Source organism: Malus domestica, chromosome 09 (genome assembly GCF_042453785.1).
Source record: "Malus domestica chromosome 09, GDT2T_hap1".
Classification (NCBI taxonomy): Eukaryota; Viridiplantae; Streptophyta; class Magnoliopsida; order Rosales; family Rosaceae; genus Malus; species Malus domestica.
The window spans coordinates 10071542-10097709 of record NC_091669.1 but is presented as its reverse complement, the minus strand read 5'-3'; the positions used below and the strand labels follow the sequence as shown (position 1 = coordinate 10097709).

At 36.0% G+C, this 26168-nt stretch overlaps 2 protein-coding genes across 2 annotated transcripts; both read left to right on the top strand.

The window, feature by feature from the left end:
• On the top strand, nt 1–1733 carry LOC139198527 (7-deoxyloganetin glucosyltransferase-like). The gene is made up of 2 exons (XM_070827396.1): nt 1–1159; nt 1252–1733. Exons 1-2 carry the CDS (start codon nt 709–711, stop codon nt 1626–1628), a joined length of 828 nt encoding a protein of 275 aa, XP_070683497.1. The 5' UTR covers nt 1–708; the 3' UTR covers nt 1629–1733.
• Nucleotides 1734–17756: 16023 nt separating this feature from the next.
• On the top strand, nt 17757–19494 carry LOC139198525 (7-deoxyloganetin glucosyltransferase-like). The gene is made up of 2 exons (XM_070827393.1): nt 17757–18289; nt 18409–19494. The coding sequence occupies exons 1-2, from the start codon at nt 17761–17763 to the stop codon at nt 19350–19352; spliced, it is 1473 nt and encodes a 490-aa protein (XP_070683494.1). The 5' UTR covers nt 17757–17760; the 3' UTR covers nt 19353–19494.
• The last annotated feature ends 6674 nt before the right edge of the window (nt 19495–26168 follow it).

Here is a 26168-nt window from a genome sequence, read left to right as displayed (position 1 = left end):
TGCCAACACCGTTTCTCGTTCTATTTGTGCCTGAATACCATAGTTTAAACCCTGAGTTTTCTAGATCCTTTGCCTTACGACCAACCCACTTAGTTTCTTGTAGGCACATAATATTTATCCTTCTCCTCACCATAACTTCTACTACTTCCATAGATTTTCCCGTCAAGGTTCCTATATTCCACGTTCCTAAACGCATTTTGCTCTCTTGAACTCTACCCTTCTGTCCTAGCTTCTTCACCCTTCCCCGTCTAATAGGATCAAAGTACTTCTTTTGTGTGTCCCGTGTAAAGTTGATAGGAGCATATGCTCCCAAACAACTTTGAGTTGAGTCGTTCGAAAAGAAGTTTCTATAGCCCCCTTGCTCATTTAACACTGTATCCGGGTGCCGATGGAGATACAGCGACCCTTGCTCACTTATCACTGTGCTCAGGCCACACAGCGCGCCACTTACGGGTGACGCCCTAGCTTTAGCGCGATTTCGTTCTGGATTCATTTTCATAAGGATTCGACGTGATCATGGAGTGTCGGCTGTCGACTACCTGACGCCCTCCCCCTCCTCCTTTATCCGGGCTTGGGACCGGCAATGTAAGATAAACTTACACGGCGGAGTTACTGCAATGCAAACACATAATCTAAAATGCCACAACAGTAGTTACTAAGCCTCACACTGTTTGCATTCCAGTTCCGACTCAAAGCCATATCAAGGCAATGCTTAAATTCGCAAAACTCCTGCACAGTAGAGGTTTTCATATTACCTTTGTCAACACGGAGTTCAATCACAAGCGGTTTCTTAAATCTCTAGGACCTGACTCCCTAGATGGCATGCCTGATTTCCGGTTCGAAGCCGTCCCAGATGGCCTTCCAGATTCAGATGAAGATGCCACCCAAGATCTCACTTTGCTTGCTGACTCTGTCAGAAAACAGAATTTCTTGGCTCCCTTTCGTGGCCTCCTCAATAAACTCAACCATGCCATATCAACATCCAACAATCCACCAGTGACTTGCATAGTTTCAGATGGTTTCATGTCCCCATTCACAATCACAGCTGCACAAGAGATTGGAGTCCCTTCAGTGCTGCTTTACACTTTTGCTGCGTTCGGCTTCATGGGCTTTATGCAATTTCGCACTTTGGTTCAAAAAGGACTTGCACCACTCGAAGGTGAAATATATATAAATGTTGAAGCAATTGCTTAATTTGTGGTTAACTCTTGCTTATTTTCTAAACATGCAAATGAAATTTTCTTGTTGTAGATGAGAGCTGTTTGACAAATGGATATCTGAACCATCCATCAGTAGGAGGATTTTTAACTCACAGCGGTTGGAATTCAACAATTGAGAGCATGACCATAGGAGTGCCTATGCTCTGTTGGCCATCCTTTGGCGACCAGCAAATGAACTGCCACTATACTTGTAATGAATGGGGCATTGGGATGGAGATTAGTAATGATGTGAAGAGGGATGAAGTAGAGAAGCTTGTCAAGGAGTTAATGGAGGGAGAGAAGGGTAAGAAGTTGAAAAATAAGCTCATGGAGTGGAAGAAACTTGCAAAAGAAGCTACTGGGCCAAATGGTTCTTCATACAAAAAATTAGACAATTTAGTGAATCAAGTTCTACTAAGAAAAAACTAGATGCGAGAGTATGTAATTTAGAACTCTTTCGTCCATTAGTGTAGAATATTGTTCGTAATTAAAAAATAAATAAATGTCTGTATGTGGTTTAGTACTATCTCAAAATTACCCATATTATTATTGTTCTAAGAACTAGTTTGGTATTGCTGTAATTTAAAAAAAAAATTATTTCTACTCTGCTGTGTGAATAAGCAACTGTAAAACAAAGTTATCGAGTATTTGGTTTTATTTTTTTTTTGTAAAAATTCTTTTAACGAAAAAAAAAACCAATGTCGAGAGTGTTTTGATAAACTTTTATATAAAATTGCTCTGAATATGAATGACTTAAAAAATATGCTACTAAATATGACATAATAATTGCCAAATAAAATAATGCAGGAACAATTATTGTAATTTTGTAAAATATGCAGAAGTATACTTGTTGTTTGAAAATTTCATTAAATAGGCATTGTTCACTATGCTTTGAAAAAAAAAAAAAAACTTTTTTAGAAGCATGGTAGACTATACTTCTATTTTTCTATGCCTTTTTTTATTGTCATTGACAACTGTTTTTTAAAAACAATTTTTTTTTTTTAATTTTACCGAACACATTTAATGTTCCAATTTTTTAATAAACTGATTTTTTTTTTTAAAGTACCACTATCCTACACCAACTCTGAGTTTTGAAACTATATGAGTATACGGTATTCTCAGCATCATATAAAAGAATAAAAGAAAAACTAACGAAAAGCCCTAAAAAACTTTAGTTTTAATGAAAGTGACAAAATAAAAGTGTAAGGGAATAGTACCAGGAATGACTTTTCAAAGTAAAAATATCATTTTCGTTAAAAGTGAATACTACCAGAAATATTTCGTTAAGATGCCCTGTAATAAATGATAGGCCCGCCAACCTCAAACGTTTGCTTGCTTGTTTTGGTAGCGTGGTTGTGCATCATGACCAATATATGGGACACCCGACGCAGATCATTAATATGTTACCCCATATATTCATTGTAGCTGCATCATTGAAGAACCTTATATAGGAAAAGGATTCGGCGACCCCATATATTCATTGCAGCTGCATGATTGAAGAACCTTCTCGGATCTTAGGGATTCCGTGATCGGGATTGTCCATCGTACGGTTAGTTTTATTTAGATATTATTTATATTTAATTTTAAAATTTAAAATGATTTCTTACCGTACGATGTCCGATAAATGGTCCCGATCACGAGATCCCTAGGATCACAAGGAAAAAGATTCAGCGATGACCCCTTTCCCCTTTTATATACTAGGGTCTAATAATTGTAGTTATTTTAGGGAATTGTTATTAGCACTTCAAAAATCTCATTTTACACTCCAAACTTTCTATAGTAGGAAAGAAAAATACACTTGTGAGGAGTATAGAATGAGATTTTTAGAGTGTCAATAACACTTTCCTTATTTTATGCTTTTTTTTTTTAACAAATAGTATTATCTACACTAAGGATAAAGGGGTGGGCTTAGCCTCGCAATGGGCTAGCAATAATATAGTTCAAATTCGCATTTGGCGGCGAGAATCGAATCTAAGACCTTTCACTTACAAGTGAAGATGAATACTACTAGATCGTAATACTAAATGAAAGTTATTTTATGCTTTTTACGAAAGCGAAGATGTAAACAAAACTTTTATATATAGCACGTTTATGCGCTGCCTTCATGCTTGGCTGTAACATTGAATTTTACATACAAACTTGGATTAAATCTCCAGCAATGACAACAAGAATAGATGACACACCCCGACCCGAAATGTCCACTAGGACTCCGAATCAAGCTGTGTTGGCCGACACCTGGAATGTGACGAAGCCATAAAGTGTGATGATGTGGAAAATTATGAATAAATTTAAACCTAAGAGTGCCTAAATACCAGAGTGCACTGGTGAGCGGGAATGATTCCACTTCACACGTGACGTTAAACCATAAGCAAGTACAGAAAAGTGAATTAAGAATCGTACCCTCGAAATAGTCTCCAATACTAAGAATCGCCACGAGTCTTTGGTGATAAGAAAACGCAGCTAATAAAACCTAGAGGGTGAAGACAAGACAAGGGTGAGTGACCCTGTAAGTAAAATACTAATATAAAACATATAAAACATTATAATCCCTCGCTACAACACTTGTATAATTTCCAGAAAAATCATAGTATACCACACACAGCATCTCATCAATAATGTCAAATAATCATACGATTAATAACTTATACTAGTACGCAAGTCGAAGTCACCTAGGGTGACCTGTACGATTTATCCATATCTCATCACATATACTAGTTCATCACATATTTCATCACATAGGCTAGCTCGCCACGTATTCATTACATATGCTAACTCATCACATATTCATCATGTATGCTAGCTCATCACATTTTCATCACATATTCATCATATTCTAGCTCATCACATATTCATCACGTATGCTAGCTCATCACATATTCATCACGTATGCTAACTCGTAAGTCGAAGTCATCTATAATGACATGTACGACTTATCCATATCTCATCACATATCTCATCAATCATTGCTAACACATAAGCCGGAGTCACCTGTAGTGACCTGTACGACTGAAATCATAGCTCATCAATCATTGCTAGCACATAAGCCGGAGTTACTATAATTGACGTATATGGCACTACACTGCACACAAGTCGAAACCATTGAAAAGGTCTGTACAACAAGACTGGGTGTAATATAATTATGCTCAATGCTACGCACTTAAGATAGCCATGTGATAAATCGCTAATCACCTACGAGTCGGAACCACCTATGGTGGTCTGTACGACAAGACTGTGCACTTAAATTGGATCCAATGTGAGTATAGGGTGCGGGAGGTGACATTATAAACAGGCATGTATTATATCTCTGGTTAAATCACAATCATTTGGGGTGCAGGTTTATGAGCTTTAAATGCATCTAATACACATGTACTATTCATATGCAACCTGTACAATTGTGTTCGCTTCAGAGTGTTCACAATAATTATGCGCAAGGAATATACGTATGGATATGCCATGATAAAATCTAAAATTAAAACATTTCATAATATTTCCAATTATATAATACGGTGTATTAACTATTAATCACCAAAACATAAAGTTAAAATGCACATTTTTCACCAATATCCCTCACATCGCTCAATTCCTTAAACAAGGTTATTGTCTTGATTATTTAATCTCATTTCCTATATGGCTGCATCTAACGTCTTGCTAGACTGCCTACATACCCCAAACAGGGATCAAGCCATTCGTAGTTCGCAATAATTAATTGTAGATAACATGCATATGGATATACTATGATATAATCTCAACTCAACCATCTATTAGCACTTTAGAACACACACACACACACACACACACACACACACATATATGACCTGGCATAAAATGCATAAATCAATTTAGAAGCATTTATGGAACTATCAACTATATGCATGTGATAAAAGAAAAAGACCCACTCACCTAGAGTCCACACTATGATTCTCTAGCACGCGCATTGAGACGTCCCGAAAGATTGGCGCCTATAACAATTATCGGATCACATCTCAGAATTCTTATCAATAGAATACAAAATTCACATAAAGCACATCCTTAAGGACATTCTCAAATAGTTTGAGACTCATTGACTACGAGTCAACTGTCGATCAAAGATCGACGGTAAGGTCTACAAACCTGTATAACTCGATCCGGAAGATTTGCAAAACAAACATACTAAAATTTCATTACGATCCAATGGTCGGATCTCCACCAATTGCCCAAAATCAAATGGCGGTTAGCATTTATTTTATGAACTTCCAAATTCAATTTGGGAAGATCCGTACATCAGATTCTTGATCCATAAGTTCCTATGGTTCTTAAATATTACGTATTATAACATATTAAAGTTTGGTGACGATCCAACGGTTGGATCGTCGATTCATATTTTGGCCTATTCACATATCATCGGGAATTTAGATTCAACGATCAACTAGCCGGAAAATTTAACTATTTCTAAAAATTCTCAAAAATTACATAAATGAAGATCTCAAATATTAGAGTAAACTTTATACCTGCGGCCAAGGTAAATTTGGCCTGGAAGAGCCCTAATTTTGCTAAAACTCGTCGGAAAACCTTAGTATTTGGGTGTTCTTCAATTTGACCAAACCGCAACACCAACGCCCCTAAAACTGTTTGGGCTTTGTTCCTGGCATTTGAAGAAGTGGTTTGGTGGTGGTGGTGGTGGTCGACATTACTTTCACGATCGTCGGATTTCGCTGTGGCACCCTCAGAACCCACAGGTTCCATTCTACCCAAATTCAAGCTTAAACCCCATCAATTCTGAGTGGAGATGGAAGAGGGAGGACTATGGAGTTTTTTGGTAGGGGTGGAAGGTTGTAAATCGCCAGAAAAACCGACAGAATCGGCGATGGGAAGAGAATGGGTAAAGAATGGGTAGCAACCGGGTTGTGGGGATCCGAGTGAGTTTTCCATTTTCCCCTGCTTTTCTTCTCCTCTCCTTTCTCTCCTTTTCCCTCTTCTGATTGGGCAGTCTCTGCCCCCCCTCTCCTTGCTCACCTTTTCCTTCTCGCCCAATTAAGCAGTTCTCTTCCTCTTCTGCGATTGGGCAGCAGCCCATCTGTCTTCCTTCTCCCCGTTTTCCCCTTCTTCTTTCCTCTTTTTCAACTCTTTTCAAATCACTAAAATGATAAATAAAATAAATAACTTAGAAAAATATATAAAAAATATATATATAAATAGTGACCAAACCAAAAGTACTTCAAGAAAACGCTAATAGATTAATTTATACACCTCATTATATGTTGGTCAACGGAAGTTAAAACCCTCGCCTCTAAGGGCATTTTCGTAAAGTCACACTTTTAAATTTTGTAAAATTGTAAAATTTTGCGATGGGTTGTCACAATAGAAGACCTAGTGAATATTTGAGTAATTTCAACGGAAACGTCCTTTTACACACTCATAATGAGAGGTTAAGGCGACTTTGATAAAAAAAAAAAAAAAAAAGCGAATTTGAATCATATTATTGTTAGTCAATTAGTATAGATAATATCGTTTGTTAAAAAAAAATTAATAATCACATAAAGGCACACTGATAATAATCACTTAAACGCACACTTAATCTATAAGATTGACCTGATTTGGACTAATTATAGAGATTGGTTAATTTGGATTAGTGGCTTGCGTTGGATCGATTCTATTTAGACTCCTCATTTTAAATGTTTAAAATAAGCCCCCACAAAAAAGGGGAAATTTGAAAAAAATAATCGAAATTTGGACCCCATTTAAAATTATAGTCAATATTTTAATTATGAGTTCAAAGTGGAGACATTGAAATTTAATTCGAAGTTGTTACTTGCCATTATCGTCTATATATCTAACTTCCAAATGATCCTTATTCAATCTATCCACTTTGAACTCATAATTCTTCCTCATTGTAATCATAGCTAATAATTGCAAGTGACAACTTCGTGTAATAGTACTTTTAAGGGTATATTAGTACTTTCATAATAATTTTTGGTTATAATTACATGAAATTAAAATAATTACTATAATTTTATACGAGGTTCAAATTCTGATTATTTTTCCAAATTTCTCAAAAAAAGTTGTATTTCGAATTAATTCCGTTGTCAATTAACCTCATGTTTAGTTGAAGTTGGAATTGGTGTTAAATAGCCAAATACAATCCTACTTTGGGCAATCAAAAGCCCCAAAGGACTTTCTTCAAAACAGTTTTCTCTAGAAACCTTATATTACATGGTTTATGTGTCTTTTACATCAAGCATATGATCACACCCAAAGGACTTTCTGATTATTTTGTTATTACAATTGACTCGTTATTCAACTTGAATCACCCATTTAAGATTCCTCAAACAAGATTATATATTTCACTGCCTGAACTGGCGTGAAGATAAGAATAGGAATGTAAGGATGTGAAGAAATGTCTCAACATGAAGAAATGAAAACTAATGAAAAGGGCTTGAAAATTTTTAGTTTTAATCAAAAACCATGTTATAAGTTATGTTTAATGATTAGTATAAGGCCCATATTAAAGTAGTCCAACTAAAAATTGTCTAACTATAATAAATTATGATTTGTTGATTTTACCCCTAACATTTTTAGGTTGAGTTCTAGATTTTCGTCGTTAATAGAGTTCATCGTTGTTTTGTAGACCTTCTTCTTTTTCTTTGAAACAAAAATATAGATCCTCATACTATTTAATTTATATTTTGTATTATTTCGTTGAAACGTGATCGTTGTTATTATTCATAATGTATTTGAGGTACTGTTTTTCAATTTTTCTTCTTTAGTGGAGTTCATCGTTTGTTTCTACAGAAAATAAATTTGAGATTTGCATGTTATTCAATAATAATGATGAGTCACTGTTTCTAGATTGTAAAAATAAACTGTTTCTGGAATCTAAGTTATTTTTTTTGGAATCTAAGTCATTGTTTCTTGATCCAAATGAAATGGACACACTGTTTCTTAAATGTAAGCTAGAAAAGAAATAGTGAAATTCATTATATTTGGATTCAAAGCAAAATAAGCATCGTGTTTCTTAAATATAATCAACTGATGCATGAAAGAAAAGAAACAATCAAAGGTTAAAACATAGACTGTTTTTGGAATTTAAGTCACTATTTCTGAAATTTAAGTCACTGTTTCTGGATTTTGGTTCTTTTCTTTCCAGATACAGTGTTTGTTTGTGCATAGAAAAAACAAACATTGTATTTGATTTTTTTTTTCCAAACACAATATTATGTTTTGGGTTCTCCAAAAACAGTTTTATGTTTTGGTTTTTTTTTTTTCTATTTACAGATGCCTGACATATACGTACATCATTGGGACCGTAGGTCCTTATTGGATCTGATTGGAATAAAATACTAACACATGGTGCTGATAAGAGGATGACGATGAGGACAATGATGAGGAAGAGGATGATAAGGGTTCGAAAAAGGTAGACAATAGTTTTGGATGATTTTTTATTAAACTTTGAGCCATTTTGGTTAAATAACATTTTATGATGGTTTTTGGTTAAATATTTGTTGGCCCAAGCCCGTTTCATTAAAGCTCCCCTTAAAATCTTGTATGTGATTCACAGAATCAGAATAGGTTGGCTCACATGTGAAACCAAACGTCCACATGTATTCCACACCACTAAGTTTGGTTATCCACATGTCTTGATTGAAAATTCGTCATATATGAGAAAATGTGTGAGAAAACGAAAAATGTCTTACATGGGAACTTTACCAAACTTTGCATGTACGCAAAAAGAGTTGGATTACTCCCTAATTTGCTAATTGATTTTATTGCGAAATCTCAACTTCTATCACACAAACATATTGAAAAGTTCTCACTAGGACCATAAGGGGGCGTTTGGTTGCCCTCACTAACTGTCACTAGACTAGACCGGACTAACTATTAGTCCAGTCCGGTGTTTGTTATCATCCGGGACTAGTGTTAATGAGACTAGCCCGGACTTGCCTACACTAAAGGTTCTTAGCGAGAGTCCCTCGAAACCGTGGGACTAGCTAAGAACTCTCCCTGCTCTCTGTTTCACTCCCTCTTTCCTCTCTCCTCGCCCTGAATTTAAACCCAGAATCAGGCAGATTCACGACTCCTTGCGCTTCTCTGCGCGCATCTCGTGTTTATCACCGATCTTGCAGTCGAGAGGCAATACTTCTCCTCTGTTCAGATCCTCGGCTTGCTCGACCTCTCTCGACCGCGACTTATCCGCCACGACACCGTCACCAAATTTCATGACGCCCACCAAAACCCAGACACGGATCTGCCAAAACCCAGAAAACAAAAAATCAATTACATAACCCATATTATATTTTTCAAAAATGCTCGAGTTGTGAAAAGGGTGGAGTTTGACAATAATAGTGAAAAGAAATGGTGTTTGATGGTCTGCAATTTCAACATCCAAAAATGGCTTTTTCAGATAATAGTGAAAATGAATGAAGTTTGACGATGAAGGAGAAAGTAGAGAGAGAAAGTTAGAGGGAGTTGGAAAGGCAGGAGAAAAAGATGGAGAGCTTTTAGGGGTGGGAGACTTTTCTAGATAAGGGAAAAAAAGAAAAAGAAAAAACTGTAAAAGATAAGAATTAATTATTATTTTTATTATTTTAGTTATTTAGTCCGATAGTGCACCAAACGCTTCATTAAGTTAGTCCAGCTTAGTCTATTCTAAGCCAGTCCAACTTAGTCCCTGAAGTTAATCCAGTCCAAGATAGTCCGGTACAACAAACGCCCCTTAAATGTTCTGCATTATGCAACCACTGCAAGTCTGCAATACAAAGTTTACGAATAATAGGCATACAGAAAATATAGGATGGATACTGAAGAAGTACCTAATAAGCCTCATGATGTTTGTATTCCAGTTGCAGCTCAAAGCCATATCAAGGCCAAGCTGAAATTTGCAAAGCTCCTCCACCACAGAGGTTTTCATATCACCTTTGTCAACACGGAGTTCAACAACAAGCGCTTTCTTAAATCTCTCGGCCCCAACTCCCTTGATGGCTTGCCAGATTTTTGTTGCGAAGCCATTCCAGACGGCCTTCCAGATAAGATGAAGATACCACCCAAGATCTCACTTTGCTTGCCGACTATGTCAGAAAACCGAATTTGTTGGCTCCCTTTCGTGCCCTCCTCAATGAACTCAACAATGATGCCACATCAACATCCAACAATCCTCCAGTGATGCGCATAATTTAAGATGGTTTCATTGTCCACATTCACAATCACAGCTGCTGAAGAAATTGGAGTCCCTATAGTACTGTTCTACACTATTGCTGCATGCAGCTTCATAAGCTTATTCAACTTCGTGCTTTTTCGAAAAAGGACTTGCACCACTCAACACTAAATACATACAACTATTGAACACACTGATTTTTATGGTTAACTCATTGAATTGCTTATTTATAACACGTGTATAAAAAATTTTGTGTTGTGGATGAGAGTTGTTTGACAAATGGCTATTTGGACAAGGTTCTAGATTGGATTCCAAGAATGAAAAATATCCGTTTGAGGGATCTCCCCAACGACTTTGTAACAACAAATCCCAACGATAAAATTCTAACATCTTTGAAGTAATGAATAGAGTTTATGAAGCTTCAGCAATTATTATATACACCTTTGATGCATTGGAGCAAGATGTTTTGGATGCCCTCTCAAGTATGTCTCCACCTGTTTACGCCATTGGCCCTCTCCAGTTACTTCTCAATCAGATGCCACATGGTTCATCATCTGCAAACTTAGAAAACTTAGTGAATCAAATTCAAATTTAAGAAAAATCCAGATGTTTTGCTTAAGAACAACGAAGAAAACATGCACTGAAGTCATAGAAGTTGTTGGTTTAATGAATTAGCATCATGTTTAGCCAGCCACCATCTTCAAATTTGTCTAGATATTAGTTTCAGGTTGAACTTAATGTTACATTATTTGCTATGTTTGCTGAGAGATTCTACCCTGTCACTGGTGTCACATGACAATAGATGCAGACACTCGAGTGTACTCACGCGGTGGCACACATGATTTTCTCCTGCCATGGTTTTAGGATCTACTAGAAATTACACCTACGCGTTGCTGCGAGCACCAATTGTTTCAGAAGTAATCGGATGGATAAAACACATTTAAGTTGAATAAACTTAAGACAATTACAAACAAACAGAGGGATACATGAGTGAATGAGGCTGGTATGTGTTTGATTAGAAAGAGATGGTTTCCAAAAAAAAATTTGTTTCCTTAAGAAACAGTAGAACATATGGTTCACACATATAATATGTGTCCTGCAGTGTAGGCAGCTAGTTCAACAGGTAATTTAAAACAGAAAGTGTTAAAGGACTTGTTCAAGTAGCTGATTTTGGAACCACAACTGTTGAAGGGCAAAAAAAATAGAAGGTCTGTTTCCATACGAAACTGAAGAAACAGAACCAAGCTGCAGTTTACACATATCAAATCATGATGGTCAAGTCTGATTGAAATACATAAGAATATTATGTTTGTATAAGGATCCCTGAACCAAACATTATATGGAAAAGTGTCCAACTTGACTGAAGGATGTTTATTCTAATTTTGGCACTTGATTCTATTGGAACAACATATATAGAAATAAAACAGAAAGTCAGATGCCCATAACTAAAGGAAATAACAGAGTAATTAAAAAGATTGCAGGAGCCCATTAGAAGATACTCCAACCAGTTTATTTTGCTTTACAAACAGAGAGAGCATATGGCATAATAGTGTTCAACCAAACGGAGACACCGTTAACAGCATAAAAACACTATTTTTGCAAATTAATGTCAGTGCAATATCCAGTTTGGCCAACATTTCAATTACCGAAATGCACGGGACATGTTCGACAAAATCCGTGACTGACAAAGAGTATGAGCAGGCCCTTTCCATATGTGCATGGAGAAGGAAATCAGCTAAATGCATGAACCTAATTATGTAGAGAACCTATCCTCGAATAATTTGGTTATTGCTCTCTTTCAAGCTGACTTGGCAATCACAGAAAAAAAAAAAAAATCCCAAATCAGTTAAAAAAAAAAAAAAAAAATCCAAATTAACCCAACCCATTCCTGTGTCATAATCTTTTGATTAGTTTTCCTATCTCTAATCCTAAATTTGTCTTCCATGCTCTCTTTCCCATTTTTCCCTCACCCTAATATCCCACCTGCAAAATCTGAACACTGTGACCTTTCCCTAGCTAGCTAGAAATTTTTATCACCCTCCAATCCCATTTCATTCAAGTTCATCACAAAAATGGGACAACAAACTCATAACAAAAATATAATGTAAAAACCATCCCAAATCAGCAAAAATAAAGCGAAAAGAAAAAAACACATCATACACCTTTAACACAGTAGCTTGAAAAAACCCCAACAAAAAATTACAAACTCTGAACGACACCGTTTCCTAACTGAAAGAAAAAAAATGCATCACCCATCCACAACAACAAATCGACCAAACACAGAAAACTCAATTAAAACAGCATTTAGAAGCACTATAAACCCAAATTACAAAAAACATCATCATGATCAATTGTTTGTTTGTGATAACCATCTATTTTTGAAGCTCTCACTAATCAGTCCTTGGTTGTAGACCAAGAAAGACACGATGGGCACACATAATTAGAAGCTCTAGGCAAACTTGAATTCAGGAGACTGTTTATGATATTAAATTACATCGGAGGGTGTGCGAAAGTTGGACTGTGGCTTATTTGGTTCTACTTCCAATTTGCTTCTTGATTAAACTGTTTACTTAGTTGCTTTTAGGTGTCTGTACTTATGAATCAATTTTTTTAGAATGAAGTTAGAAGATGTTCTAGCACCAAAGACCATTAGAAGTTGGAAAGATATGCCGATGCAGCGGTTTGAGAACATAGTTTGGGAAACTTTGGGTAGGAACTATGCTCGCAAGGAAAACGACAATGGGTGAGCATGACTCTCAAAGCTGGTTTATGTTTAAATTAGTGAATCAGCATAATCTTTGCTGGTTGGTTTTCACTCATGGCCTACTTTTTATTCAAGTTCCTGTAAAGAAAATTGGTCTTTTAACATGCTCTTTTCTAAATTTTAAAAAGGATCGTGATTTTGTAAACAAATTCAAATCCCAAATTGAAATTGCAGTGTAACCAAGCCACAGTTTATGACATGGTCTTTTTATCCTAGCCATAATTAGACTAATGTGATTTACACCTAGAGACTAATGTGCTTTTTCACATGCTTTTTTCTCTCAAAATTTATAGAAATATGAAAATGATCATCACAAATTTCAGAACCTGCATTAACCGAAATTAAAAGGAAATGGACACCATGAGTGCTTGCAAGATGAGAGAAGGGAAACAAAAAGGAAATGGTGCATTTGAACAGAATGATGACAATTTCAAACTTTAATTATGAAAATGCATAATTTTCATATGTGTTAAATGAATGAGTTATTTTAGGATTACAATGCCAAACTTTTGGATTTCGAACTTGCGAAAGATGGTACTAAGGGTGATAAAACTCATGTTTTGAGGCGAGTTATGGGAACCTATGGTTATGCAGCCCCAGAGTATGTGATGACTGGTGAGTGTGCGCGTGTGTGTTCTGTAACCATTAGTTCATCACATATCAATATAGCACACTCCAATTCAACCTATCCAATTCAAAGTAGCACATCTCTAATTCAACATTTCCAATTCAAATTAGCACATATCCAAATTCCAATTCAATAAACCACATATCCAAATCAATTCAAACTAAATACCTAATATTCAATCACATATCCAATTCAAACTACATGGCTAATATTCAATAACATGTCCAATCTTTAAGCACATTTACAAAACAGATTTAGAACACTATAAAGTCTACTAAGCAGCAGAACCTAAACATCAAAATCCAACACAATAAGTAACACTAATTGTTCTATGTGCTCTGTCTTGTATGCTCTTTTCAGCTAGATCTTCTTAACTCGTTTGAAAACTTGTTCTATGTGCTCTGTTGCATCCTGCAAATTTGTTAACTCAACTTAATAAGTAACACTAATTCTTTTTTAGCCAAAACTAAGCCGAAAATTGTCAATCCCATAAAAAAGTTGCATCTTTTTCATTGTATTTTTCCGGACTTTAATCAGAGAATCGGTCAAAGCGAGGGAAATTATGTTGATGTTTCATCTAATCGCCAAATATTGAATAAGGCTCTCAAGATTTTTCATTGAAAATTTGACAGTTTAAAGGCATTACTGTAAAGATGCTTTGCAAGTATGAAAACCTGACCAAGTTGACATCAATCACAAATCCAAATGAATGTTAAATAATGAAGCAAAAAACTTAAAACGAACAGGGTTTAAGAGGTTTAAAAACTGTGTGCTAAACCTAATCATGAAAGAGAGAATGATGCGAAAAAGAAATGAAATAGGTAAAAACTAAGGAGAAGCAGAAAAAAAAGAAAAGAAAAAAAGAGGTAAATACGTTTGTTTTCCAAGTGAGGTTTTTGGGTCGATGGAATTTTTGTGCACAGAACAATGGGATCAATTAAATTCTGGTTCCTGTGTTTTAAGACCAATCCCACCTCAACAAATAAGAGTAAATTTGTATTGATACCACAATGATAAAAATGGATAAGTTCTATACGTGGATGGTTATAGAGTTATGGGTTGACCTGGTTCATGAAGAAAAATAAGAAAAACTTAAATATTGACAAAAAAGATGGAAGTTTTTTTATGCTATAAGTGACCATATCAGTATATATTGAATAAAGTTTTTCTTTTTTAGAAATGCAAAAGGAAAAAATGTTGAAAAAGAAATTAAAACTTGAGAGTGATCAATGTTATACCCTAAAGACCGCGAATAGACGCAGTTCTTTCAGATTGATTCCAATGTGGCTATAGGAAGCTGAAACAGATTCAAATTGTAAACATTTTGCACCAAGGACTGGATAAGGAGAGACACAAATACTGTTTTCCAATGAATAAAAGTGAGTGCAAATATAATCGTTTCACATACGATAAGGTAGGGAAAACGACGGTCAACATATTGGGATCTGATGATCATATGTTAAGAACAATTGATAACGGTGAGAGGTGAAACATACTGATGCTAAATTTGATTTTAAAGGTTGGTAACAATCATGGAACGATGTTGGATATGATTATAGCCCATGACAAAGTTACTTTTATAATTATTTATGGGCTAACATTGCATTCATGGTATAGTTAAAGGCTCTATACATTTTTAGCACCAATTAAGTTTGGTTCCAATGCGTACAGAATGAAAATAAAATGTTGGGGTTAACATTGAACAATTTAAAGATTAAACAGGTTAGAACAGTTTAAAACCAAAGATATCGCTTGAGAATACATTAGGCAATCAAATTATCCAACGAAATATTATAAACTGAGGACAATGGGTTGCACAAAAGTGAAAGAGAAGCAGATAAAAACGAAAAAAATAGAAAAAAAAGGCAGGCAGCAACAAAAGTAATAGAAAACTAACAACGCAAAATACTTGATACATTGAAAACTAAATGTCTAAACGGATTATATACCTTCAGTAAACACCGGTGCTTCTTGAAAGTGAAGAAGAACGAAATCAGACAGCGATATCAACCATTTGATTACAGAGACAAAATCTGCAGGATCACAAAAAGAGAATTTAAATGTAGAATTTATTCGTAAATCAAAAACTCCAAAAAGAAAAACAATAAATAAAAAAATGAGGTGCATCAAGAAAAGAAACCTTACCAAGCTCAAAGCCCTAATGTCTAATCTAAATTAGAGAACACTAACCCAGAAGACAAAGTACTACACATTTCTTAGGAAATTACTTTGTGGTGGAGGCTATATATATAAGTGATCATTTCAGTAACCTGTGGCTGAACCTCCGTTTATCAAAACATAATAAAGTAAAGTACATAGAAAAAGCATCGTTAAATCTTCCTAACTATAAAGTACAACATAAATTCAATACAACATAAATCATCAAAATATAGCGCAACTACATGTATATATTAAATTCACAAAAATAAATATAGAGCTCACTGTAGTGGCGCTCGTACCCTTCGAATACGTCGCTCATCTTGCCCTAAGTTTCTCTCTGCATTCAACTCATCACACAATTTCAGAAATAATTCAGATACAAAGCACTAAATCCAACAAATTTGGGAGATTGATTGCGAATTATAATGAAAATTTGAACGATCTGAAATCAATGGAATCGGAAGTAAATACCTGTTTCGATCGGAGATTTGAATGGATCACCGGAGATGACGGCTGAAAAGCAGTGGCGGGTGTTTATTTTTTGTTCTAGGTGGTGGTGGCTTGCTATTGAAGCAATCGAAACCGATCGAAACGGTAATGTGCACGAAAGGAAACCTCTCTCTCTACATGTGACCCTTCCTTTCACCACCAAAATAAGGCATCAAAACACCTTGCTTGCTCCTGTTCAGAAGAGCCTTACTTGCTCCTATTCAGTGCCCCCACCCCTCCCTCTTTCTCTTTGCCTTTGCAACCCGCCTCTCTCTTTTTGTTTTTGCCTTACCGAATGTCAGACCATCCTCAGTCAATCAAGTCAGTGGAATCCTCACAAAATCTCTCCCTCAATCGGGTCAGTGACACTGACAACCTCTCTCAATTGGAGGCAGATTGTCTGCCTTCCTAGTTGTGGTGACCTTCCATGCGCTCCTATTTTGTGCGGTCACGGTTAAGTCACGTCAACATTTTATATTAATTTTTTAATAAAGATAATAAGATAAAAAATAATAAAAATATAAAATATTAACGTAGCTTAACCGTGACTGCACAAAATAAGAAGATATGGAATTGCACCACAACTAGGAGGGCATACAATCTGCCTCCCTCTCAATTTCCTCCCTCACCCTCTGTAACACTGGCACATCCCTCACCTACTCCCTCGATCCCATTGAACCCAGGCACACCACCACTCTCTCAAACTGAGAATGACCAAATACCCATGCAATTTCCAATCCGGTCCGTCGGATTTAGAATGTAGATAGGGTAAAATAGGCATTTGACGTTCAGAGCTTTAACCCATTCAATCGTCACCACCGAAGCCCACTCATTTTGGTCAACAAACAAAATAGTGGCAAAGTTGTATATAGAATGAAATTCAGTGCAAAACACTATTCATTTCTACTGTGCCAATTCCAAACCTTTCTTTAGACTAAAGTAATAATAAATTATAAATTACTCAAGGATACAATACAGCATCCAATTTTTATAGAAATTCAGAATAACAACTCCAGCACAACCAAAGAAAATTGAGATGGTAAAGTATTACTTCAGCAATATAAAACAAAATGACAGAAGAATACAAGAAGCCACTACGTCCGATTCCACTAATTACTGTAAATCATCTTCCCTGTAAATTTCTTAATCCTTACACTATTGTAAAGCATTTCTCTATCCCTATCAAATGAGGGGAAAACCTGGGAAGTTGCGATCAAATAGTTGTCGTTCTGTCTTTCTCAATTGAAAACCTTGCCTATATTCTTTCATATCTCTTTAAATTTACCTAACCGTCTGCACAAGAAGACAAAAAAGTAGATGTTGAATAGTAGCTCAGTAGCACTATAATAGTCTGGATTCGTACGAGCAATGGAATGCAGACACAAAACCTAAAATGGATTCCACAGCAGCGGCTACAAAGCCTCATGCTGTTTGCATTCCGGCTCCAGCTCAAGGCCATATCAAGCCAATGCTTAAATTTGCAAAGCTTCTCCACCATAGAGGTTTTCATATTACCTTTGTCAACTCCAAGTACAACCACAGGCGCTTTCTAAAATCTCTGGGCCCCAATTCCCTTGATGGCTTGCCTGATTTTCAGTTTGAAGCCATCCCAGACGGCCTTCCAGATTCAGATGAAGATACCACCCAAGACGTCCTTTTGCTTTGTGATTCAATCAGAAAACAAAAATTATTGGCTCCCTTTCGGGAACTACTAATGAATATCAACAATAATGCCACATCAACACCCATTAATCCTCCAGTAACTTGCATAGTGTCAGATGGTTTGATGTCCACGTTCACACTCACAGCCGCTGAAGAGATTGATGTCCCTATGGTTCTGTTCTACACTATTGCAGCTTGCAGCTTCATGGGAACCATACAATTTCGTGCTTTGATCGAAAAAGGCCTGGTACCACTCAAAGGTGAAATATATTATCTATACAACTACTGTAGCTTTAATTAATTTATTATTCGCTCTTAATTGCTTGTTTCTAAACATGCAAATGAAAATTCTCACTCTTTTTTTTTTTTTTTTTGGTAGAGGAGAGCTGTTTGACAAATGGATATCTGGAAAAGGTTATAGATTGGATTCCAGGAATGAAAGATATCCGTTTAAGGGAGCTCCCAACCTTTATTCGGACTTCAGATCCCGACGACATCATGTTTAACTTCTTGATGGAAGTAACCGATAGAGCTCATGAAGCTTCTGCAGTTGTTCTTCATACTTTTGATGCCTTAGAGCCAGATGTTTTGGAGGCTCTCTCATCTATGCTTCCACTTGTTTATCCAATTGGCCCTCTTCAGTTACATCTCAATCAAATACCAGATCACCCATTGAATATTGGATACAGCCTATGGAAAGAAGAAACAGACTGCCTTGACTGGCTAAACACTAAGGCGCCAAATTCAATTGTGTATGTGAATTTTGGCAGTATAACAGTTATGACACCTGAACATCTTGTCGAGTTTGGCTGGGGACTTGCAAACAGCAAGGTGCCCTTCTTTTGGGTAATTAGACCTGATTTAGTTATTGGCCAATCAGCACTTTTGCCGCGGGAGTTTGTGGATGAAACAAAAGAAAGAAGTCTCATTGCGAGTTGGTGCCCACAAGAGCAAGTCCTTAACCACCCATCAGTGGCAGGATTTTTAACACACAGCGGTTGGAATTCAACCTTTGAGAGCCTCACTGCAGGAGTGCCTATGCTCTGTTGGCCATTCTTCGGCGACCAGCAGATGGACTGCCGCTATAGTTGCAATGAATGGGGCATTGGCATGGAAATTAGTAATGATGTGAAGAGGGATGAAGTAGAGAGGCTTGTCAGAGAGTTAATGGATGGGGAGAAGGGTAAGAAGATGAAAAATAAGGTCATGGTGTGGAAGAAGCTTGCAGAAGAAGCTACTGGTCCACATGGTTCTTCATCCAAAAATTTGGACACGCTAGTGAATCAAGTGCTACTAAGAAAAACTAGACGTCATCATCCATAAGAATATTTCTGGTCATGTATTCTTTTGGCCCTGTCAATGCTTTGTTATTGTTGTTCATTGCCTTAAATAATAATCAACTATTGTTGTATAAAACATGTAATATTGCGGTACCATACAATAATTTTTCAACGTAATTCTTCTTGCTTCTCATCAGTTATTAAATTATACACTCATTGTTAGGCATTAAACGTGTATTATATTATGTATCAACTCGAAATAAAAAAATAAAAAAAACTAATGAAAATGACTTCAAATCTTTACATTTTAATTAAAAGTCACCCACTAACTTTATTTAATAATAACTTTATTTAATAATAAGGACAAAAGACTAATAAAAAATAAATAAAAACCTAACACATCCAACTTGTCCCCCCCCCAAAAAAAACTTCAAACACTCCATTTTTTTCCTCCCATCTTTTTGTTTAATAGATTTTTTTTTCTACCCCTCGCCGTCGTCGTCGCCTTTGACCGACGCTTCGGACTCATCTCTATGCAACGAGAGGCCCGCTTCGCCTCCTGTGGCAAGGTTGCGTTATATGAGGTAAGGAGGTGCCGCTTCTGTGACTCTAAGGTTCAATCTGGTTAGCTGTAGTTACATGGATGAGGATATTCCACTGCCGCCTCCGCCTCCTCCTCTGCCGGATGAAGATTCTTCCTGGGATTACTTTGATCCTGTGGATGAGAGTGAGAGCTTTAGGTTTGTGGGAAGTAGTGGAGTGGATGTGAATTTTGATGATATCAAAGGGTGGAGACAGGGCAAGAGTGAAGAAGCTAGTCATAGTGTGGAGGAGATGGGTAGATGGGCAAAGGTTGGATTAGATGGAAGTAATGAACATTTTGAAGTTTTTGGTAATTCAATTAACCAAAATGATAGTAGTGTAGATGGTAATGCGAATTCGCTAAACTCGGGAGTTGATGGGTCTCTGCAAACATGCAATGGTGAAGGGAGACAGTTAGTTGTGGGACGTAATGCCAATGGTGGAGCTACCAGTTTGACAGGCAAAGTCGGTGTTGAGCAGTCTGGTTCAAAGAGGGAGAAGAATGTGGGGGAGAAGGATTTATGTGCAAAAAGATAGGACCCTTAGAGTTTCATTTTAGTAAGTTTTCATAAATAGTGTCGTAAGTTTTATAAATAGTGTCGTAAGTTTCATAAATAGTGTTGTAAGTTTCATAAACAGTGTCGTAAGTTTTTATAAACAGTGTAGTAAGTTTCATAAACAGTGTACCGTGAGTCTGCGTGTTAGATTTTTTGTCATTTTTATTAAAAATATGTCTTTTTCATTAAAATTTAAGTTCTTTTGTCCTTTTTATTAAAATTTAAGGGGTTTTCATTAAAATTTAAATCTTTTTAATTAAATAAAGTTATAGCATTATTTTTTATTAAAATAAACTTAATCCAAACCCTTTTCATGAAAGTAGCAACATGACATAAGAAGCCATAAGTATTCATTAGTATTTAAATGCATAACATCGAAAAGAAGAAAAACACAAACAGGATTAAAGCAAATTTGTCAAATTTAGTAGATAATTTAATGATTTAGTTGACATATGAGATTTAATTAGGGCACTATTGAAAAGAAAAGAATGAAATTTTAAACACATTTAATACATAGATTTGAGTGTAAGATAAATTCACATGGCATCTATTGAGTGGGACACACCCCGACCGAGATCGAGGCATGCTGGCCATCACGTGAGGGTGACGTAACCATGTGCACAGTGCAGAAGCAATAATGATAGCAGAGAAATACGAATAAATGAAAACCAACTCATAAGAGTACTAGTTAAGATAAGTGTTGGAACATGTGTGAAAACACAATTAGAGCGTAAGTAGCCTAAGTTCAGTCCAGAAAACCAGTACTAATTAAATGACATCCAAAGATGTCTTACATTTGTGATAGTCTATCAGAACCTCCACTAATCCTCTTGAGCCACCAACAAACAAGCTTATCTAAAACCAGGAGGGGCGCAAAACAGAAAGTGTGAGTGGGCAAAAATAAAGCTTTTCAAACCATTTCATTTATTAAATGCTCTAACCCCTTACCGTAAAACATGTATAACTTTCCCAGAAATGGAATATAAACATATATACATACATACATATATATATATATATATATATATATATATTCAAATCATGCTTCACATATCCATATTCATAAGTATACCATGCCAAAATATAAAACAGAATAAGTAACTAAGGTGAAAATAAATTCATGGAAAAATAACATATTAGCCGGAACCCCTGTAGAAGTCTGTACGGCTGAATTCATAGCTCATTAGTCAATCTAGTCGGAGTCACTACAAGTGACCTATACGGCACTACACTGCACACGAGTCGGAACCACGGTAAAGGTCTGTACGACAAGACTGGGTGTAATATAGTTATGCTCATTACTACGTTCTCATTATAGCTGTGTGATAAATTGCGAGTCACCTATGAGTCGGAACCACCTATAATGGTTTGTACTACAAGATTGTGCATCTAAATTGGATCCAATGTGAGCATATGGTGCGGGAGGTGACATTATCTCTGGCTAAATCACAATTACCCTGGGTGCAGGTTTATGAGCTCTCAATCACGTCTCACATTATCAATATCTCATATAACAAAACATAACTCACCAGGTACTTACCTGAGCGTCCACAACACCAATTCATATTATGCATCATATACTAATTCATATGCTGAATATAAATTTATATGCATGGCATTTCAAAGCATACTATCATTTAAACACATTTTCTGGGAAAATTTCAAGTATATAATTATATACTGAAAACCAAAAGCCCACTCACTAGTATGTCAAAGGGTCGTAGCTCCCAAGCCGCCCTTGACTACGCTCGTCCTCGGGATAGGTCTCACCTATATGCGAAATAACTGAATAAACATATTTAAAGCGCATAGACAAAACTAGTTAATAACTTCTCATACATTGCTCAAATGGGATGTTTGAATATACCAACGTGATCTACATAACCTCACGAACATCCCCATATTTTTAGAAAAATTTTCCGACCACCCACACGCTGGTAAGTGCACGGCAACACGCGCAACCATACACAGGGAATCCTAACGGAATCCCTAACCGCCGTTAGGAATATTCCGTTAAAACCTTAACAGATGTTAACGGCGTTACCTTTGCCGTTAGAATATTCCGTCAGATATGACGGAATATGCTCCTTCATCTTCCTCAGCTCGCCGGAGTCTGGCACCGGTGAGCTCTGCGTTGATGGTTTCTGGAAAATAATAAAACCTTCATTTCTCACTCAATTTTCCACAAAATTTCATAAAACTTAAACCAAATTGAAGCTTAGGATGAATAGAAGACAACCATACCTTTGAAAAGCCCTAAAACCGACGGAACTCATCGGAAAATCCCTCGATAATCTTGCTAAACCTACATCTCGTCGAAACTCAACTTCCCGACGTCCAAATCACTTCATTTTTCTTCTCCAAGTTTCGTGGGGACGATCTAAAGCTTCCTATAACCTTAGAATCTTCCAAAAACTCCACATTTACGTGTGCATGAACAATACCTCGAATCGGAGGTTATGGTTCCTCAGGTTTTCGAAGATTTCTCGGCCAACCACAGGTATAGAACAACTCCTGAGCTTGCAAGGAGTTTAAAAACAGCAATCACAATCTCGATCTGTGGAGATTGAAAGGGTTTGAGGGTTGTCCATACATGTTGTACGGAAATGGAAGAAGATCCGAGAGAGGGAGGAGAGAGAAAGGTCAACGAGAGGTGTGTGTGTGTGAGTGTGAGTGTGTGGTCCAGTTTTGGGTCACTAATCACAACCAAAATTACTAACTCTAAGTTCCAAAAACTTAGGAACTAACCAATTTAGTTTAAAACCCAAACTTAAGCCACAAAACCACATATCATATTCAATGTCCAAGGGAAATTTAGACATTTCACACCATCGTTAACAATAATTCGGGACGGGTTGTGACAGTGGGAAAAGACAAATAGAGGAAGGCAAGTGGAGAATGTAGCAGCATTCCTCTTAGAGGAAATCAAATCCTATTTTGATTCCTCGTCTCCCTTCCCTCAATTTGTTGAATGCTAAGAGCATTTCCAATGGAGATGTTAAAATCTTAGATGGAATGTCACTATGCATATTTGACATTAAAAGTCTCTTTAACCAAAATGTTATTTGCTGACTAGAATTGAAGGTTTTGTGATTTGAAATTAAATTTGACATTGATGTGGAATTTATTGTTAATTCATTTTAATTGTGGATCCCTTATTCCACTAACATTTGAACCAATAAAAATTTTGAAACTTTTTAATAATTACAAGTATTTAAAATTCTATTTAAATAATAAAATAATATTTGACAATTCAGTTTGAGAAATATAAAATTTGACATAAAACTTTAAATTGCCATATCAGTCATCCATTGTAATTTGACTATAATAATTTGACATTTCCTTTAAAGATGGTGTAATCTTCTTTCCTTGAAATTTCTTTAATCTCCTATTTTGGCTGCCCTCGATGCTTATCTGCAGCTCTGCTAATTAAGCGTCTTCACCGCGATCAGCAAGCACCCTGGATGGCTGGATCCAAAGAAACGTGTTATTTGGAGAGATTAGAACTGCACCCTTTGACACGTGTAATGGGAAAATTAAGTGGATGACCTGGCTATTTAACGTGGACAAGTCTATTTTTAATCCCTTTACTTTTCATCTGATACATGCGATATTGGATGTGTTGGAATTTTGATGAGCCCATGACATATTTAACAATAGAAATAACATGAGATAGAAATAATACTCAAAAGTGTGTAACAATGGAACATCCAAAATATACTCTCAATGGATATAGCAACTTGACATACTTGAGAGACCTATTACTCTTTTACACCTCCTATTTCTTGATTCGTTTTTTTTTTCTCACTCTTGGTGAAAATAGTGATATGGCAACTCAGAGGTTTGGCTCGTTCAATTTTGTAAGGTCATAATGTATTTATATATTGTAACGGTTAAAACCTCAGGGCAGTTATGTGAAAAAATAATAAATTTGATAGGATTATTTCAAGGGGTGTCCGTGTAATTACCTCCAACAGGTGTCCATGTAATCTCATAACTTTTTTTTTATAATATGACAAGTTTTCGGATGAAATTTTAGTAAATGGAATTTTGTGAAATCAATTTTATACTCAAGAAGTGCTATTGTAATTTTGAAAATCTCAAGGATTTTTTTATGAAATTACAAAAACCTCAATATATGGGTGTTATGGTATCAATCCGAGTGTAAGTGAGAGTATGAAACTGTCATGATAATTAGCTTAATCTACATTTGTATGAACTACAAGCCCGCCTAATATGACTCGAACTTAACACAATGTATCATCTTTTGACATAAAAAGGTAAGTATTGTTTATGACCTTATTTTATCAAATAACAAACCTATTTTATTGGTACAGTACCATATGCATTTTGATAGTTCAAGAGGGGGAATCAAATTATTACATGTTACCTTGAAGGTGCAAAATTTAATCAATCCAGTAAATTTTATGCTTATATGTGAGTTATACAGGCAGACTGAAAAAAAAATAAAACAAAAAGGAAAGAGAAATTATAGAGGACATTGTCTCAATTATTCATTATATTGAAGACACTTTAAACGAAGAAATGGATGACAAATTTCTTATTTTATTGAAGTTGAAGGCTCTCATGAAGAATAGATATTCCTACTAAATATCACAAAAATGGTAGGATTAAAAGGAACAACTATTCTTTATGAGTAAACTTCAATTTGGACAAAATAAAAAGCTTGTTATTTATTCCTTCCTTCAAAATATCTTTAATATAGTAAATAGTCCCAGTCAATCCTATCAATCAAATGAGGAGGGTTTGTGCTATAATGAAAGGAAAGAGATCCTCTCCGGATCTCTTCCTCCAAACCTTAGGGATCAAATGATCCGGACTCTTGAAATTTAATCCAACGATTAAAAACAGAGAAGTTAGTAAAAAAATTTAAAAGTTATAATAATTTTTTGCCGTTTGATCAAATTTCAAGGACCCAGATCACTTGATACTGGGCTTTGGAGGAAGAGATCCGAAAAGGATCTCTTTCCATAATGAAAACCAAGCACCCTTCAGCCTTCCTCACCAAAGTTCGCCTCTCCCCACCCTCTTTTCCTCCTCCCCTCAGAACCCCTAACTATTGACAGGATAAAAAAAAAAAAAACAAAAACCTTTCTATCAGACGAGGCTGGACTGTTCGAATTAAGGTGTGATCGACCATCAACTCATTGGCAACATGTTGGTAGTGCGGTTGTGCATCACGGCATAAGTTATATTATCTAATGATGTGTACCCCCATATATATCATTTCTGTGATGGCTGCATGATTGACGAATGCCATTTTACCTATATCTAATTAATTAGCTGCGAGGGTACAATAATTGTAATTATTTTGTACTGTCTATGAAAACGACCACGAAAACGAACTAGTAAACAAAACAAAGCTTTCCTTTATACTAATTTGTAATGATCAATCAGATACAATTTGACAGGGAAAAAAAAACATACAGGGAGGAAAGGGTCTAGGCATTCAGACCATCTTCATCCAAATCACAATTAGAATGAATAGACGAGAAAAAGATGGTGATCTGATTTAAAGGCGGCAGCGGCAGAACAAAAGAAATAGAGAACAAGCTTTTGCACGAAGAGAAAGTTGAAAACTTTAACAAGAAGCTTCTGGTACTGTTTATTTTAATGAAAAATCACATTTTTACATTAAAAAGTCAATCTTGGTACTATTCAGTTTACCCTTTATTTTGTCTTTATCCTTAAAACTTAAA

What these genes read in the sequence shown, in the direction of transcription:
- LOC139198525 (XM_070827393.1), top strand. Translation starts at nt 17,761, where the DNA reads ATGGATTCCACAGCAGCGGCTACAAAGCCTCATGCTGTTTGCATTCCG. An exon ending in AGGCCTGGTACCACTCAAAG is followed by an intron (nt 18,290 to 18,408) that starts GTGAAATATATT and finishes TTTTTTTGGTAG; the next exon opens with AGGAGAGCTGTTTGACAAAT.
- LOC139198527 (XM_070827396.1), top strand. Translation starts at nt 709, where the DNA reads ATGCTTAAATTCGCAAAACTCCTGCACAGTAGAGGTTTTCATATTACC. An exon ending in AGGACTTGCACCACTCGAAG is followed by an intron (nt 1,160 to 1,251) that starts GTGAAATATATA and finishes TTCTTGTTGTAG; the next exon opens with ATGAGAGCTGTTTGACAAAT.